The sequence below is a fragment of the Sceloporus occidentalis genome, unplaced genomic scaffold, assembly GCF_023333645.1.
Source record: "Sceloporus occidentalis isolate IW3139 unplaced genomic scaffold, rSceOcc1.0.p SCAF_29, whole genome shotgun sequence".
Lineage (NCBI taxonomy): Eukaryota > Metazoa > Chordata > Lepidosauria > Squamata > Phrynosomatidae > Sceloporus > Sceloporus occidentalis.
In genome coordinates, this window is record NW_028317009.1 from 8,480,542 (window position 1) to 8,497,779 (window position 17,238).

Consider the following 17,238-nt stretch of genomic DNA (forward strand, 5'->3'; position numbering starts at 1 on the left):
GTAGATAAAATAATTCTTAACACCGTAAGCCCGTTAGCATTTTCTTTAATCCTTCTCTGTCTCGTTCCGACACCGGTCACCAAATCGGGTTACGCCGTTACATTTTGTGGGCTGCTTGAGCAAAGGATTTTTAAGGCTAATTAGGTCGAGAAGTAACTACGTTATGTCTTGTTTAAAATGTTTGGATAAAAAACAATGGATTACCTTGGGCAGCAACGATTTTAGCAACGCCTGGGCTGTTCCTTTGTCTATTCCGTTACTTAGATCAGGAATGGCAAAGAGCTGGTCACAAAACAAAAGTTTTACATTTATTATAAGACAATAAGATCAGTTATTTTAGCATTTTGATGTCATAGCTTGCATAAAAGTGCCAAATCTTGGTAGTGTGTATCTTCACGTTCAAATCCGTGAAATGTGTTGAAAAGGGTTTTTGCAGGTTAAAAAAAAAATGGTCAAAAATAGTTTCTCACCATTGGAAGTAACCAGCTAAATTCTTGTTGATTGTTGCCCAGTAAGAATGGAACATCATTGATTTCTTTATTGGCCAACAACTCTTCGGGGGTTTTAAGAAGAAAAACTCCGTCCACCGTAGCAGATATGGACAGACTTGGCTGCGTCGGCATAAAAACAATTCGGGAAACGGTAAAAAACAAAATAAGTGTTTTACATCAATAAAAACAAATTAAAAAATATTACATTTTTCAAGATTTTTCTTTCGTTTCACTAGAATCCGTTAATCCCTTCCACATCTAGTTCAGTTATATGTATTTATTTTTCAGGGTTGTGGATGCCAGCCTTTGCCCGCAGATGCCATTGGCGCTCTGAACTCGGTGGCCCCAATGCGCCACCTTCGGCACACCCCGTTTAGCATTATAATTACAGGGTGTGATTTATGTTATCGAGAGTAAACGCTCCCACCTTTTACATAAATTATAGCTATTAAGTAACCAGTCATTGTCGGACGTACCAAGACTGCCGTCATTGAAATAAGTTCAGCCTCTGATTTTTCCTTCAGACAGGTGGCCAGTGTTTCGAGTGCGCAGCCAGACACGTTGGCAACTATCTGAAAAGTAACTATATGTTAACGACGTTCTTTACTTAAATATATCTGTAACTTGTGCTGTGGAACACGGTGCTCTTTTAATGTATAGTTGTAGAATGTCTAGAGTTTTGAGCACCGGATTCCAAAACTTTATTTATTCTCAAGGGTTTCATTTGGCTTGGAATAGAGAAGTCTAACGAGGGATCCAGATTTTGTTGATCAACTAGAAGCTCTCAAAGAGATCTACAGTGTATTTTTCTACATATTGTTGGAGGTAAGGATGTTACCGGAGCATGTTACAGTGAGAGCAGTGAAACTATGAAATCCACCACCAGGAGCGAAAGCTTTAAACAGTCATATCTTGTTATACTATATTATCCAGATTATTCTATCATTCTCTTGTGGAATAATGCATCTGGAACTATAGCAAGAAAGAAATTGCAACGTTGTTCTCTGTAGGAACCATAAGAAGGATGCTTACCTTGCGGGAATTGGCTTCTTGTTCAGGTGTCGTGGCAACCAGATGGGGAATTAGAGCTACGCCACTCTCCGCTATGGCTTTGTGGAACAAACCTTTGGATAAAGGAGATAATACCTGCAAGTATCACCAAACGGAGTAAGAATTAATGAGGACTTAACTAAATGCAAGGTACACAGTGTTCAATGAGGTGCAAAGCATCTAGGAGCTTCACAACAATGGCTGGCTTCCACCAAAACACGTACAAAAATACAGTCAATAACAGGACACAGAAAGGGCCAAAGGACACTTACATGGGCAGCCACGCTCACACCGCCTGCCGATTCCCCGAATATGGTGACCGACTGGGGGTCACCTCCAAAATTTGCAATGTTCTCCTTGACCCACTTTAGAGCTTCTAATTGATCTAAGAACCCCAAGTTGCCGGGTATTTGCGTATCCCCGTCATTTTCAACCCTGACACAAAGCAAATAGAAATGGAGCTTAAAACAGATGGTATCAGATGGTGACAGGTAAAGAGTCAGTGATACAATGACCAGCTGAAGCCAACTGATTAGGCGCTGACAAGCACCCGCACGCTCCACAATTGTGACTAGTTACACTAACTGCCCGCAAACCAATAGAAGATTTAGAAAGATATTGGAAGTAACTGTAAAGCATGTACTATGGAACCCTCATTAAAAAACAAATATGTTAAAAAAAAGTGAGTTATGTGTCAATTAAGAACTGCATCTGGGTTCCATATCAGTCGGATTCTCTACTGTCTGTCTCAATGCACATTGCGGGTATCATGGGGTGATCGGACCTTCAAAGAGATCACCAACCCATTGGAAAGTACCCCTTCTGGCTCCCTAATTGTGTTTTCTATTGGTTCAAGTATAAGAACATTGAAGTGCAGTCATAGTTTATTGAATATATCTGGATTCACCTTAAAAAACCCAGGATTCCGAGTCGGTACTGGATTGATACCACCACTACATTTCCAAAGGCAGATAAAGCAGATCCAGGAGAAAAGGGGGTTCCTCCAAATAATAAAACTCCACCATGTATGGACACCATGACCTGGACAGAATAAGGACATTTTAATCTCAGGACATATAGTGCAGCATACCTTTGGACTTGTGTCTATCCTCTGATCAAAACAGGGTAACACTGCAATAAAATATTATCGTTACTATGTGTTTCTTTACATGGGCGGCATTCACTTGTCCGTTCTGAACGCTAACTACTGAACATTTTAGAATCTAGCATTATTAAGTTATCAGAACTCGCCGGTAGTTTGGAATCCTCCAGTGAAGTCGACTGTCCGGTCCGCTTTGCTGGAGTGTAAATATTTAGATACAAGCAGTCCTCCGAAATCCGGGGTAACTCGATCTTAACCGGGAACAAAGCCGACATCATTTCCATCCAGTGTTTGTTTTGTATGCACCTGGACAAAAAAGAAATAGTCAAGGAAATGTGAGAAAGCGTTGGAGAACAGCCAGGAAAAAAAAGACAGAGTCCATGGAGAACCGGGCTTAGTAACTTCACCACGCTAGAGATGGCGTTGAGCCGTGATACATACTCACATGGGTGGTGCTTTGGTGGCATCTCGGACATTACTCCAAGCTTCTGGGGGCTGGGGAGGTGCAAACCTTAAGTCTCCAACCGGTGGCTTCGCAAAGGGGACGCTGAGAAAAGCAGTCACTTTCTGAGTTGTCTCTTTTACCGATACGCTTTTGCCTAGGAGTTTTCCGTATTTTGTCGTAACGGTGGGTTGCGCATCCTCTTGCCCTAAAAACACGTTTTTTTACTTTAATCTTTAATGAAGTTGCACCCAAAAATGAAATTATGAACAGGCTTTCATCAGGAATGCTTAAAGTTAAGGAACAGGGGCACATTGGGTGGCAACCCAGACCTATCTCTACATTCCTTAAGAAATTTTTTTTAATCCAAAATGACTCTTTTTCTATTCCATGAGCTAAGCTGAATCATCCACCTTAGTGCGTGATCTAAACCTATGAGAAAAACTTAATTTTTGTGATTTTCCACTGTGCAGATTAATTAAAATCTTTTAACTTGACTCCTTTGTATATAGACTGTATCTAAAAAAAATAAACAAAAATGATCAGTTTTTTTACATAGGTTTGCAACTAATTAGGGTGGTTACCCCCAACCTATTAACATTTCCTACAGACTCCTCTTGACATGCAATAAGTTCACCGCCTTTATTTTTTATCTTTTATTTTTAGCTTTGTACTTAGAGGAATTTCCTTGAAGATAAAGCATTTCGCTCTTTAGGTATAAGTAGCTCCTCACCTGTTACAAAGGATTCCATTGTCAGACAGCACAAGAAGATGGCTTGGATCAGAAATCCCATTCTGAACAACTTCTTCATCAGGTACAATGATTCCCGCATGGAGAGAAGCTTTCTGAGCTCTGTAGATCGAATCAGAAATAGAACATCGCTAACAGAGGACGACTCTTTATGAACATTCTATCAGCCGATTTGTGTGTTTCTAATTGGCTGTTGCCGTTTGATACACCCACTGTTTTACCAATCAAATAGTTATATTCTTAACTCAGACATATATATATATATATATATATATATATATATATATATATATATTGAAATCTTTCTTTTGTTGGCACAAAATAAAGTTAAGCCGGTTTTGTCTTGGTGGCATTTGTCCTCAAGCCATTACTGGAATACCGGTCTTGTTTGTGATCCCTGAAAGAATAATTTAATTACGTACCTTGGTGATACTTGGCAGTCTTGAGAGCTGGAATAATAAATAATTTGTCTTTGTGTAAATAAAAGTGAATTTTAAGTTTGAGAACATCACCAGTGTCCTCAATAAACTCCACCATCGCCCATGGAATGGCGGAACCACCAGCTGTTGAAATCCAAAAGTGCTGATGTTATAATTTGCACCTACTCTGGGTCCATGGGCTGGTTTAGTGTCCATTGGCTTTGTCTTTACCTTCATGGCGAGGGATCTTTAGGTATTTAGCTGCGTGTTCTACAGCTGTTACAAAATATCAGACGGCACAAGAAGAAGACTTGGACAACTCTTTATAAACCTTCTATCAATCAGCTGTTTTCTGTCACTTGATTGGCTGTTGGAAAATATTGATACCCCCGGCATATAACTAATGAAACAATACAGTTATTGTAGAAAACTTTACAGATACACAGCACTAATAGATCGATAATAATTGTTTTCTTTTAGTACTGGTTGGGCTCTGTTTAAATGTCATAAAATCTTCCAAGAATATAAATATTCCTAAATAATGTTATGGAGACCATTTGATTGATGAGTTTCTTTTCACAGAGTTTATTCCGGATCTTAATGGATTTCAAATTTTAACCAGATTTTGCAATCTACGCGGACTTTAACTTTGTGCTTTTAGAATCTTCAGAAATTTGTTTCATTAATATAATGATTCTAGATTTGTGTTCCATCCTATGAAGAAATATATAACCTTTGGTGTAAATCGTATTTTATTCAATGTTTACAGTGACACGTGTGAAATCAGAGAGGAGTATAACGGTACATTACTTCTTGAAAAATGGATGATGGAGGAGGAGATGAAAAGATCTGGTCAGGGTATATTCTAACGCTATTCTATGGACCATCATTAAGGAAGAGAATATCAACAAATTCTGGTCTTGGGTAAGTGTTGCCATAAGCAATGATTTTAATCTGGAAGCAAATGAGGACAGGTTGGTGGCCCATTGTCCACCCTGCAAAATTCATACTTTTCTGGTATTGGGTCTGTCCAACGCTAGTCCTCGAGGGCTGCAAACCCAACTTCTGTGTAGCTCTGCCTGAAAACATTTAGTTTCATGACATTTTTAATTTATATATCTTTGTCTAAGATGGAATATCCAGAAAAAAAGCCTGCTTGCAGTTTTTGAGGACTAGGGTTGTGTAGACCCGGCGCAGCTTGTCTTTTACAGGTGAGACCCTTGAAAAAACTTAAAGGTGCTTTACAACAAGAGCCCCAAAAACGAGGCGTTATTTAGGAAAATCCTTCTTCACACCCGCTATTCATAGGCACTGCATGGCTCTCACCAGTGGGCTGCTGGCCTTAAAGGGCCAGAACCTATTTTATGTCCCAGTCTGGACTGAATCAGTATTACAATCTTCTTGTTAAAATGGTGAAGTAAACTAAACCTTTATGTGTAGATGATCAGTTAGTCTGACCACCTGTCATGAGAAATATAACCGAAAAACCCTTCTGCTGACTCAAGCGTTACGATTCCTTTTCTGGGTTACACGAATTCTCATTGCTCTAATCCAGACGATCTACAGTTCCATGTGATCGTCTTCCTCTTCTGAGATCTTTTGGATTTTCTCACGGAGAGTCTTGGTCCAGAATATAAACTTCTTCTCTCTCAGCTTCCTGGATGACTTTGGTTTTAATTGAATTTCCAGATAAGCTTCATCTTCTTCATACTTTGGCCAATATGCCAGATCCGGGCCGTTGGGGTCTCTGCAGATGATAAGATCAGAAGCAGGTTTATCTGTGAACGTTCCGCTCCTCTCGAGAAAGTTGGGGGGCATTCGCTAAATCCCTTCAACAAATATATTTCATTTGTCTTTATTTACAGGGCTATATTGTAAATGTTGATATCTTACCCATTCCGAGCGAAGTTGGCCCAGTATTTCATCATATGTTTACTAAGTCTTTTTTCTTCTTCTGTTGCGCTACCTTTTAAATGAGAAATATTTTAAAGTTAAGAGAAGTTAAGAGAATAAAAAAAAAAACAAAAAAAAAAAAACCTCAAATCTGGGTTGAGTTGACACACAAGTCACCTTTAAACAAGACATTTCCACTCAGGAATGGGCCCCCAAGGACAAAGAAGAGCTCGTCCCCGTGGTCTGCCTTCACAAACTCTGGTCTGGAATCTTTAAACTTTGACGCTCGGTGCTGGAATTCGTAAAAGTAAACAGGGAATCCGGAATCTATTGGGCGAGAGGCCAAGACAATGAGCTGGATGTCCTCAAAAGCACAAAACAATGATAGGAACTATACGGGAAGCTACCATTACGAAGCATAGTCTATGTATCTATTTGTAATTTACTGTTTGATACAATTCCACCTTCTAACTGTTCTTCTGCTCTTGGAATGTTTGTAAAATTTTTAATATTGTAATATTGTAATAAAGCTGAAGGTTTATTTGAAGAAGAAATAGAAGGAGAGAACATAATTGGAAGTCATCATGGGAGAGTGCGACTTTTCAAAAGAACATGGTAGGCAACCGTCGAAGTGGAGGTTAAAAGAAATGGGTTCTCAAACTCATCCAGAATCTGTGTATTTAATCAAATATCTCTTTTGTAGGAATGATGTAAATGGGTAAGTTTTTCGGCTTGAGGCACGCACCCCCCATCCAATCACTCATATCCCTCGAATCCAAGGAGGAATCATTTTCCTACCCACCTCGGTGATACTTGGCAGTCCTGAGCGCTGGCATAACGAACACTATATCCGCTAACAGATCGAGAAACCGATCTCGGATTTCCAGAGGATCGTTGGTATCACCGAAGTATTCCTCCATCACCAACGGAATGGATTTGTTGCTGAAATCCTGCAAAAGTTGGCGATAAAAACTTTAATTACAGGGTTTTATCTATTACTGAATTATACTTTTACGGATTATTTTATTTAAATGCTTCCATTCTGATGATCTATAATAATACAATGACTTATATTTTACATGGTATGGTCCTAAAAAGGATTTAATGGACGCCGGCTACAGACGAAGCGCTTACCTTAACTGGAAAGGTTTTCAGGAGTGCAAGGACCGTCTCCTTATCTATTCCTTCTGTCAGTCCGCTGATGTTCATGGCCTGGTCGCAAAAACACAATAATAAGGCATTAAAATACCCAGACGTTCCATTTGCTTTTGGTTTTCATTCAACGTTGGTTTAGTGTTTTATATAAAGCCTTTAAAGATAAACATTTTTTAGAAGGATCAGCCATAGGACGGAAAAACCTGAGGCATTAGAGTTCCAAAAAAAAAACAATAAGGGGAAATAATCTATTTTTTTTAAAAGAAAAATATTTTTCTGTGTTTTTTTTTTCCAGTTTATAAATAATGTTTTATAATTCTTACCCCTGGAATTATCCAGCTGAACTCGTGATCATTGTTGCCAATCATGAAGGGAACGTTGTTACCCTCTTTGTTGGCCAAAATCTCCTCGGGCGGTTTGGGGATAAATACTCCGTCCACACAGGCAGGCAGGGCCGCTGTCACCTGGTCAGAGATAAAGAAATTGTCCATGTTAGTTTCTCACGTTCAGGGCTTTCTATTGAATACATTGGTTTATATATTAGACAAAGCCTCAAAAGCTAATTTTGAAGTTGGGGTTGGCCAACTTTTGCCATATGGAGACTCACCATCTAGAACGATAAACAGACGCCATTAAATTATGTTATTCCATAGTTATCGGATACACGTTTTTCAATCCTGGGATCAATTAAAGGAGCCATAGTTCAGGCTAATCTAGTTGGATGACAACCCAGAAACAGCCAGAAGTCTCTATCATGGAACATATATGGGGAAGAGCAGCTAATATTTCTAAATGGCGTTGGACGGCACTCCAGGGGCTTCTTCTGTTTTAGTAGCCAGAGTTCGTCCAGTTTTAGGATCACTACCGGAACACATGGGCATTTTAATCTATTGAGATTTAACTTTGAGGTGTGTCGTCCTGCGGAGATGTTTTGGGGTCACTATCCATGGAGGTCTAGAAGTGAAACTGGAAGTTCTATGCCTTCTTTGTACTTTTGGGTACATGGACGTTTTGGTCTTTTTCCATCTGTATCAAACAGACATCGTTTCCCAATCACTGTTTCACAATCCCATCATTAGCGTTTGCATTCAATAAAAGTGCCATCTTTTGTCACAATTATTTCAGAGCTATTTCCTCAGCCTGTGGTTATTTTACAAGGCTTGGATTAAAGATCTCAGCCAACTGGGATTTTTTTAGCCACAGGAGAGCCTTTTGTTTACGTTGTTTACATTTTGTTGACGATAAAGAATTTTAAACAGTGGTTATCACAAAACCTCAAACTCAGCAGTTGCCTACGTACCAATAATTCGGCAATCAAAATGAGTTCATCTTCTGTTTTCCTCTTCAAACATTTCACCAAAGTTCCAAGATCACAACCAGATATATTGGCAACAAGCTGTAAACCAAAAATGTTTACGTATGATGTCACTCAAACAGATATGTGTAAATTAATGATAAATAATGGAACTGTAGACTTTTTATGTATCTTGGACAGTAGTAGTAGGTGGAACAATTGCTCCTTGATAAGGCGCTACTACATGGCACAGCGGGGCCCCTGTGCGTGTTAGGTTTGGCATGTCGAGGTGAAATTGTCCGTGCACTAAGGTTTGTTAGAAACCAGAACAGAAAGATGGAGACTTACATTTCGGATTGGAAGTAAATGTTCAGATTTAGTGGCGAACAGCCCCGGAATTAATGCGACTCCACTCTCAGCTATGGCTCTGTGGAATAAACCTTTGGATAAAGGAGATAAAACCTGCAAGAACCACAACGAGAAAAAAAAGAATAGGGGATTTTTAGATGTGTTAATAAAAATCAAGGCAGACTGATGTGCTACACGCGCTAACTTTGTACAGCGCCGGCGAGTATCCCCTTTGGACAGGCTGACCCACCTCTAAAGGTAATGGAAAGCTGGATATGAAACAATGGACATGCGGAGTACATGGACATGTATCTGTAGCTGTAACTGGTCATGGAAACTTACCAGAGCAGCAACACTCACACCACCCGCCGACTCTCCGAAAATGGTGACAGACTCAGGGTCACCTCCGAAATCTTCGATATTCTCCTGGATCCACTTGAGAGCTGCCACTTGATCCAAAAAGCCAAAGTTGCCACGTGCTTGGTCATCTCCGTTACTGAGACACATCAAAGAAAAATGGCGTTTGGAGGAGAGTTGGGTTCCAATTTCTGTAACCCTGATTTTACCTGGGACGCAACGCTGTACCAAGCCTTATCTTGCGTAAACATGTTTTTGATCAAAGTGGATCAAGGGTCATTGTAACTTTGATTAGGCAATAATAACCGTCAGTGTTACTGTTAAAGTGTTGTTACTCGATAGGATGCGGGGATCTAGACTTTATGCTGGAATATCCTGTGCTGCTACAGGTAGGCAGACCTGGGACAGGTAAGTGGGGTCTGCTAAGTCTAAATACATTGCGAAGTTAAAGAATATTGACTGAACCCTTGGTAAGAAGCCCACCGTAAGCGGAGACACCAGCAACGGCACCGCAACCCAAACTAATAAGGGTTGAAGAGGTGTGGAAACTTCGTGCAAAGCATTCACCAAAGAGGAAACGAGAATGATAATTTCAAGGAAGCTTACTGAGTTCACAAAGGTTCTACTTGAATTAAAATCTCTGTTTTCTGGATCACTGTGTATCACTGGCATAAATTATAGCTACGTGATCAGCGGTACTTTGGTACTGGTGTTTTGCGCTGGTTCAAATGGAATAAATTACAAAAGAACATTAAAGGACCAAGCATGTATAGTTTGCCTAAATTCACCTAAAGAATCCCGGGATTCCGAGACGGTATTGGACTGACACAATCACAACGTTCTCATAGGCACTTAAAGCAGCTCCGTTAGACATGGTCGCCCCCCCCATTGATAATCCTCCTCCGTGTATAAAAACCATGACCTGGACGAAACGGGAAAGAGATTTTACTACATGGATAAATTGAGACTCTTAAAGGTAGAAAGTATTAATACTGACACTTACTGGTAATTTTGAATTCATTTCTCTGCCTTGTGGAGTGAAAATATTTAGGTACAAGCAGTCTTCTGAAACAGAAGGCAGGTCAAACTTAACCCCAAACCTTTCCAGTAGGTCTTTCAAAATCTTTTCATTTTGTATACACCTGGATGATGTGGTATAGAACAGAAAATATGTGAAACCCAACAACAGGCTGACAGAATCAACATATTATCATTTCAATGTAAAAGCCAAGAATTACAAGACTAGGGTGGCCACCGGTCATCTTGCTGCATTGGTCCAGGGGTCTACTTGGTCTCCATTTTGGACAGGATTAGTGTTATGACGTTTAGCTCACCTTTCTGTTGTGTACTTGATTGTTTCTTTCACGTTTCCAACTGGTACCTGTCCTTGCACTGCCTCTTTCTCCACCCAACTACACCACATGTACCATCTAGCCCTTGCCTGCCTTTGGATCCGGCAGTCATGGCTTCCACCATGAACTCCCTTCCCTAATTACAGACCCTTGTGGGTTGTGACATACACACTTACATGGCTGGTTCTTTAGTGGCATCTCGGACAGAGCTCCAAGGCTCTGGTGGCTCGGGAGATTCAAACCTCAATTCTCCAACCGGTGGCTTCGCAAATGGGATTCCAAGGAATGTGTCCACTTTCCGGTCTGTCTCCTTTACCGACACAGTTTCCCCTCGCAGTTTTCCATGCTTTGTTGTCACCGTCGGTTGCGCAGCCTTGTGTCCTGAAAACAATATAAACGTGTTTGGGTGACGTTTGTCACTGGGTGCCCAGTTTGGGAGGCAAAGCTGGGACAGATTATTGGGAATCCAAATGATTAGAGCCACATGGGGTTACTGTTTCTTCTTTTAATTCTGAAGTACCATTTCCTATCCCTCAACGTTTTCAGTGGGGATAAAAGGAATATGTGACTCCTCCGGGTAGAGATCGGAGGTCTGTGGCTGATCTATCGGTGGTTCTCAAAGCGTCCCCCCCCCAAAAAAACATCCTTTGCTTTTTTCTTACATGGGCTCACCAGTGAATAAACTAGAAATGTAAGTTTCCTTAGTGCCTGACACCGACATGTTTCAACGTATAAGCCAAAAACAAGCTCCACACCCTACATTTCGATGATTTATTCTAACACTTAATGATTAAGCTCCAGCCAAGTTACTTAACCCCAAATATAAGGGCCACGGCCACCAGGCGGAACCCTCTAATGCTTCCTGCGCCACCTCACAGGCTGGGAGTCCTAGCAAAAGCGTGGGTGACTTTTGTGTGATAAACTATATTATGTTGCTCTGACGGTCTGTAGGAATGTTCTTTATCTCACCTGTTGCAAAGGCTTCCAAAGTCAGGCAGCACAAGAGGAGGGTTTGCCCCAGGAGTCCCATTTAGTTTTAATGAACTGGAAACCCAACCATGCAGTAAGTCCAGCAGAGAACTGACCGGCCCCAGGAGATACTTGGAGAGACGTGCACCTTGATGCAGACAGGTAACCAAAAAGTTACAATGTAACCTTACTTATCAGCGTTTGCACTACGGCTCGTAATTGGTTGTTGAGACGCCGCGTACGCCCACAGGCTGTACATGTATATGGGGAGTTTTGAGGCCATGGCACCATCCCAATGCCCACCCTCTCATGGGTGCGACTGCATGACTTGCAACTTGCTAAAAAATTTGGCAGAGCAACGGCTTCTCGGGCAAAACCAGTTCAGGGGTTAAACCATCTGGCTTCTGTACAAAGTCCTCGCAATGAGCAGATACAGAAAACAACACACAAAAAGCACAGAATTAATGTTAAAAAATTTGTTTTCTGGTCGCTCTTTTATTATTTTGTTTCTCCAAATCATTCTTCAAACTACAGAGGGAGTTCTTGCATTAGCGCTACCTTATACAATGTATTTAGCCACTGAATTGTGTCTTTTTAAAGCTCGGCTCCTTCCCCTGTATGGAGACATCTGTCTGTCCTCTTACTACGGTGCTGCTCAGAGCTGGTGCCCCACAGACGGCAGATGGGGCATCTATACCCAGACTCATATTAGAGAGAAACAAATGGAAATACATGTAAACGTATTAAATATTAATGAAACATTGTACAAATACAGGTTACAGTCACTGCCGTGGTGGTTTTCGGCAATGAAGGTCCAACCAAGCTCTCCTTGCCAGCGAAGACCCCCGGTGTTGGCCTTTTGGTTTGCCAAAGAATCCCTTATGAATTAATGGTCAAAGTCCCACGGGCACATTATGGTTTATCTATTTGTTGTGTTTAGTTTGTTGGTAGCACATTTGGAAATCTGATCTAGAAAGACAAACTACAACTCTACATGATCTTCCTTTTCTTGCTTCAACTTCTGAATTTTATCAGGTATAGTCTTGGTCCAAAATTCCACCCGGTCTTCCTTTAGTCTCTCGCCTGGTTTCTGCTCCAGGCCGATTTGCAGGTAATGTTCATCGTCGCCGTATTCCGACCATTCTATAAGACCTGGTCCATTGGGATTGCTGCAAAATGTGATACTGGTTTCTATGCCATTGTCAATTAGCCATAATTGCAGACATATTGCCCAAATTTAATATGATTTTGGGCGTAAGGTCTGCATTCCCAGGCCATTAGGGTCATACAAATGATTCTGTCCACAAGTCAAGAAAAAGTAGACACTGAATCCGAGAAACATGCCTGATGTTACCTGCATTCAGTGTTTGCCCTGTATATACATTAATCAGACTTTCATTGATGAACAAATAAAGAAATTAGCAAATAAGTCCCTCAAAAGAATATTATATGAGAAAAAAAAAATACCAAATCTTCATGACTTCCAATTTTAAATAGGAAAATATTGAATCTCTCGCTGGTTCAACAGATCTAATCTCTTTTAAGAATATGCAACTCGCATTAAAAATAATTACATAGAAATTACCGTAAAATTACCTAAGGCGAAACAATTGGGCGTGCCGTCTCTGGGTGATTATCACATACACGTTCTTCCTTACCCCGAGGACAAAACAATTTGCAAGGACAAATCCACGCCTCTCGCCAAAATGTTGCCAGATCAGCTTCAGATCTGTTCAAACAAACGTTGAGGAAAATACCGGTCTCTTACCCAGTCCGGGCAAAAATTTGCCCAATATTTCATCATGGTTTTGCTGAGGGAAATTTCTTCATCTGTTGTTGTGACTTTTAAGAGAGGTAATTACAGATTTAGTCAGTCTTAAAGAGGAATCTAAAAACAAAATATGGAAGTCTTGCCCTGACAAGGTGAGTTACCTCCGAAAAGGGCATCATCGTTTATGAAGGGGGCTCCGAAGACAAACAAAACTTCATCTCCATGATCTGCTTTGACAAAGTGCGGCTTTAAGTCTTTCGTCGTTGAAGGCCGGTGCTAGAATTCGTAAAATTAAACCGGAAGATCAGAATCTATAAGACAACCGAAAGGTCAATCCCACCAGTATAAAGGGTTTCTTGGTGCTATAGACTGAAACTGTGTTTTCAGGTCATCTGTAACTTAGACTAAAATAAATTAGTGTTGAAAATGCAAGTGCAGTCAATAGAGACGTTATTAAGTTGTTACAGTTCCTTGCCAAACTTTCATGGTTATTCCGAAAGATCTTGATATTCTTTGAGAAGAAGTAACAATGGATGTTGTCTTAGAAACAAAGTAACAAGTACGTTTAGGAGTTAAAGGTTCTATGTGCCGACTCTATGTGTTCTCCACGTAGGTGTCTGTTGACCGTGAGAGAAGACCAGAGACCATGCCGATGACACGCACCTCTGTGATACTTAGCAGTCTTGAGAGCTGGGATAACAAATGTTAAGTCTCTGCATACTTCGAGGAACCGGTCTCGCAGTTCTAATGGATCGCTGGTGTCACCAAAACTCTCTTCATCTTCATCGGGAGATAAACCCTGCAGGATTGGGGGGGAAATCTTACCTGTCCAACTGGGGGCTTCGTGAAAGGGATACCCAAAAACGTGTGCACTCTACGCTCCGTCCCATGTACTGTGACTGTTTTACCAAGGAGGCTTCCATATTTGGTGGCCAACGATGGTCCTGCATCTTGTTTCCCTAAGGAAAACATTTCTTGTAGTTCATTCGCACAGCATTTCCAAATCATTCAAACACCTCCTAGTTCTGCACAAAACGGAAGACATCCCCCTGTGCTATGCGATGAGACATGGAGACCTGAAACTACAATACCTTCGGCCCAATGTAAAGACCATATGATAGTCTCAATGTAACGGTGATTAACAGAGCACGTCAATTGGGACATTGTGTATTGGTTTCCTTTCTAGGGCGAAAATCTCTTTACCCCCCAGGGTGTTATATGATGATTGGCATTTCACATCCCCATGTGTGCAGAAGCTCAGGAGGTGGCGTGGAAGTTCCTTAGTGGTTCCAAAAAGTTTAAACAGGTTTTGTGACAGCGAGCGGAGTATGCCTCAGGCTTTTGGACCTGGAAGTATGTTTAACTCATACTTCCAGGTCAAATATATCTAAAGCTGTAAAGCTGCAATTAAATACGGAACGGTAGTTAATATTTTCTATAATTTTGCTGGTCTCGTCTTAGATTCAGGAGCCGTATGCCTACCCCATGCATGTTTAAATCCCCTCACTGTATTAGCCTCTACCATCTCTGCTGGGAGGCTGTTCTCTTGGTTATGTAAAACCTTCTTCCATTCCATGGAAGTCTCAAACCCTCTAGTTTTAGATCTTGTTTTCTCCTCCTGTACTTTGTGAAACACAGCTACCCATTACCCCCAAAATCAACGTAAAAATCCATTCAAACTCTGTGAATACGTATCGTTTTCTACATCACCTGCCACGGGGGCTTCCACAATCACACAGACCAAGAGGAGTGCTCGGACCAGAGATCCCATTTGTATAAACTGTAGGGATGAATCAAAAAAGGGGATTGAAAGACAGGGATTGGAACACGCCTGGCGTTCTTAGAGCGGGTTTAGACTTTAAAGTAAGATTTTTCATTGGCGCTGGGAATCTGAGATACACCCAGTGACGACTGAAGCAATAACCCTTTAATGTATCAAAAATAACTTTTATCAAAAATTAGGTTTTTATTAATGCTGGGGGCTATAGAGAAGGCACGCTTGACTGGCAGACCAATAACTGGACGGTCCTGGGTCATTTAAGGCTAGTTTTTTAATAAAATCATGTCTCCGTGGTATGATAAGATGGCTTGTAAAAGTATTTAGTCATTGACTAACACCGAGCCTCTTATACAATATAAATGACCATCTCAGCCCTCCTAGGGGGAGAAATGCGTCAGGGAGTCCCTGTATCCATTAGAATTTCGGATATTTGCCCAAAATTCGGAGATCTTTGTAGATCTTTGTGAATCTTATGTTCTTGGGCTGCTCATAACTTTTAGAAACATATTGACCCCTATGGAGTGATATAGAGATTATATCATGAGGGTGCATGTAGGCACGTAAACATGTCTGCGCACAGCCATTCAGACAGAGAGTCAAGGGATAATTCACACGTGGCAGAGAGATAAATAGGGCGAATGTTACAGTAATTTAGTAATTTTACCTTTTTTCCTCCAGATTGTAAGCTTGCGAGCCGAGCCCTCTATACGTGATGTATTGTATGGAAGAATAAATGCTGCAGCTCCACCACGCCCTCTCCTGGCCAGTGTATGTACTACAGCTTGCAGGTTTAAGGGATTCCAAGCACATTTTATCCTCATACATGATATATATTATTCCTCAAACCGTTTCAGCTTATGTATGGAAACAAAAATCAGTAAGTCGTGGGCTCTGATGTGGGGTCTCCTCCGTTTAGGGCTGTCTTGGAGTTTGTGGGACCCATTTTCAAGTTGACTTTCTGTGAATAGACACGTCGTTGCACTTTTCACAGCAATTCGATCTGTGTCCGAAATTGACATATTACCCAATTTTCCAAAGAGGGGTTCAGGAGCGTGGCTGAGGAGAGTGAGGGAAAGAGGGAGAAGGTAAGGAAGGGACTGGAAATCTGCATGTGTGGATGTGTGTGTGAGCATGAATTTGTACGTGTTTGTGTGTCGGCATGGATGTGTATTTGTGTCGATGTGTGTGTGTCTGTGTGTGAGCATCGATGTGTTAGTGTTTCTATGTGAGCATGGATGTGTATGCATAAGTGACCATGCGTATGTATGTGTCTGAGCATGGATGTGCATGTGTGTGTATGAATGTGTATGAGTGTGTGTGAACATGGCTGTGTAAGTGTGAGCATGGATGTGTCTGAATGAGTGTGTGTGAGCATGAGTGTGTGTTTGCATGTGAGCATGAATGTGTGTTTGCATGTAAGCATGGATGTGTATGTGTAAGTGCATGTGAGAGGGAGTATATGTTATTATGAGTGTGTAGGGTGTAAGGGTGTGCGTTAGTAAGTATATGTGTGCATGTGTGTTGGTGTGACTGTGAGAATGTGTGTAAAAATATGTGCCAATGTTTATGCCAATAACCAGGGGGCAAGCGGACAGAGAAAGATGACAGACGGACCAGAATAAGGAGGAGAAGACCTTGAGCTGCGAGAAAGGAGACCCACGAAAGAGGTTGGTGGAGAAGGTAGGAAGACATTGAGTGAGAGTGTAAGTGAGAGTGTGAAAACACGACATAGTGAATTTATTAATCATGACATAATGGATGTGGGTGTGGTTTTGGTGGGTGCGGTTGTGGGAGGGGCAGCATTTCATCCTTGGACCCAGGCAGCACAATGGGCAGGCCCTGCGAGGAGGCCAGAGCACCTTGACTCTAAAGTTGACACAACTGCGTGACTAGATCCTGAAGTTAAGGTTTACTACTTTATGGTTTACAAAGTGGCCATGATCCCGACACGTTTATCACACCAGCCATATCGTGGCCGAGTCCCAGGAGGCCGTGGGGTTTAGCATGTTATATTTATATATCCTGCCTCTAACCCCTTGGTGCGCAGCCCTGGTCTGTGATGAA

The 17,238-nt window shown here is 41.3% G+C and overlaps 3 protein-coding genes across 3 annotated transcripts; all 3 read right to left on the reverse strand.

The window, feature by feature from the left end:
* Positions 1 to 45: 45 nt before the first annotated feature.
* Positions 46 to 3,879, reverse strand: LOC149299279 (putative inactive carboxylesterase 4). Its single transcript, XM_089486318.1, has 8 exons — positions 3,819 to 3,879; positions 3,089 to 3,287; positions 2,793 to 2,949; positions 2,449 to 2,582; positions 1,814 to 1,976; positions 1,524 to 1,637; positions 205 to 282; positions 46 to 111 (listed from the first exon to the last, which is right to left on the reverse strand). The coding sequence occupies exons 1-8, from the start codon at positions 3,877 to 3,879 to the stop codon at positions 46 to 48; spliced, it is 972 nt and encodes a 323-aa protein (XP_089342444.1).
* A 1,936-nt stretch (positions 3,880 to 5,815) lies between these two features.
* LOC149299280 (fatty acyl-CoA hydrolase precursor, medium chain-like) lies at positions 5,816 to 11,684 on the reverse strand. The gene is made up of 13 exons (XM_089486386.1): positions 11,624 to 11,684; positions 10,831 to 11,035; positions 10,306 to 10,444; positions 10,091 to 10,224; positions 9,288 to 9,441; positions 8,946 to 9,059; positions 8,604 to 8,699; positions 7,627 to 7,767; positions 7,283 to 7,360; positions 6,951 to 7,098; positions 6,326 to 6,475; positions 6,149 to 6,221; positions 5,816 to 6,002 (listed from the first exon to the last, which is right to left on the reverse strand). Exons 1-13 carry the CDS (start codon positions 11,682 to 11,684, stop codon positions 5,816 to 5,818), a joined length of 1,680 nt encoding a protein of 559 aa, XP_089342512.1.
* A 921-nt stretch (positions 11,685 to 12,605) lies between these two features.
* LOC149299281 (pyrethroid hydrolase Ces2e-like) lies at positions 12,606 to 14,317 on the reverse strand. The gene is given in 4 exon segments (XM_089486319.1): positions 12,606 to 12,814; positions 13,556 to 13,705; positions 14,058 to 14,193; positions 14,303 to 14,317. Coding segments are annotated over 4 exon segments (510 nt in total).
* Positions 14,318 to 17,238: the final 2,921 nt, after the last annotated feature.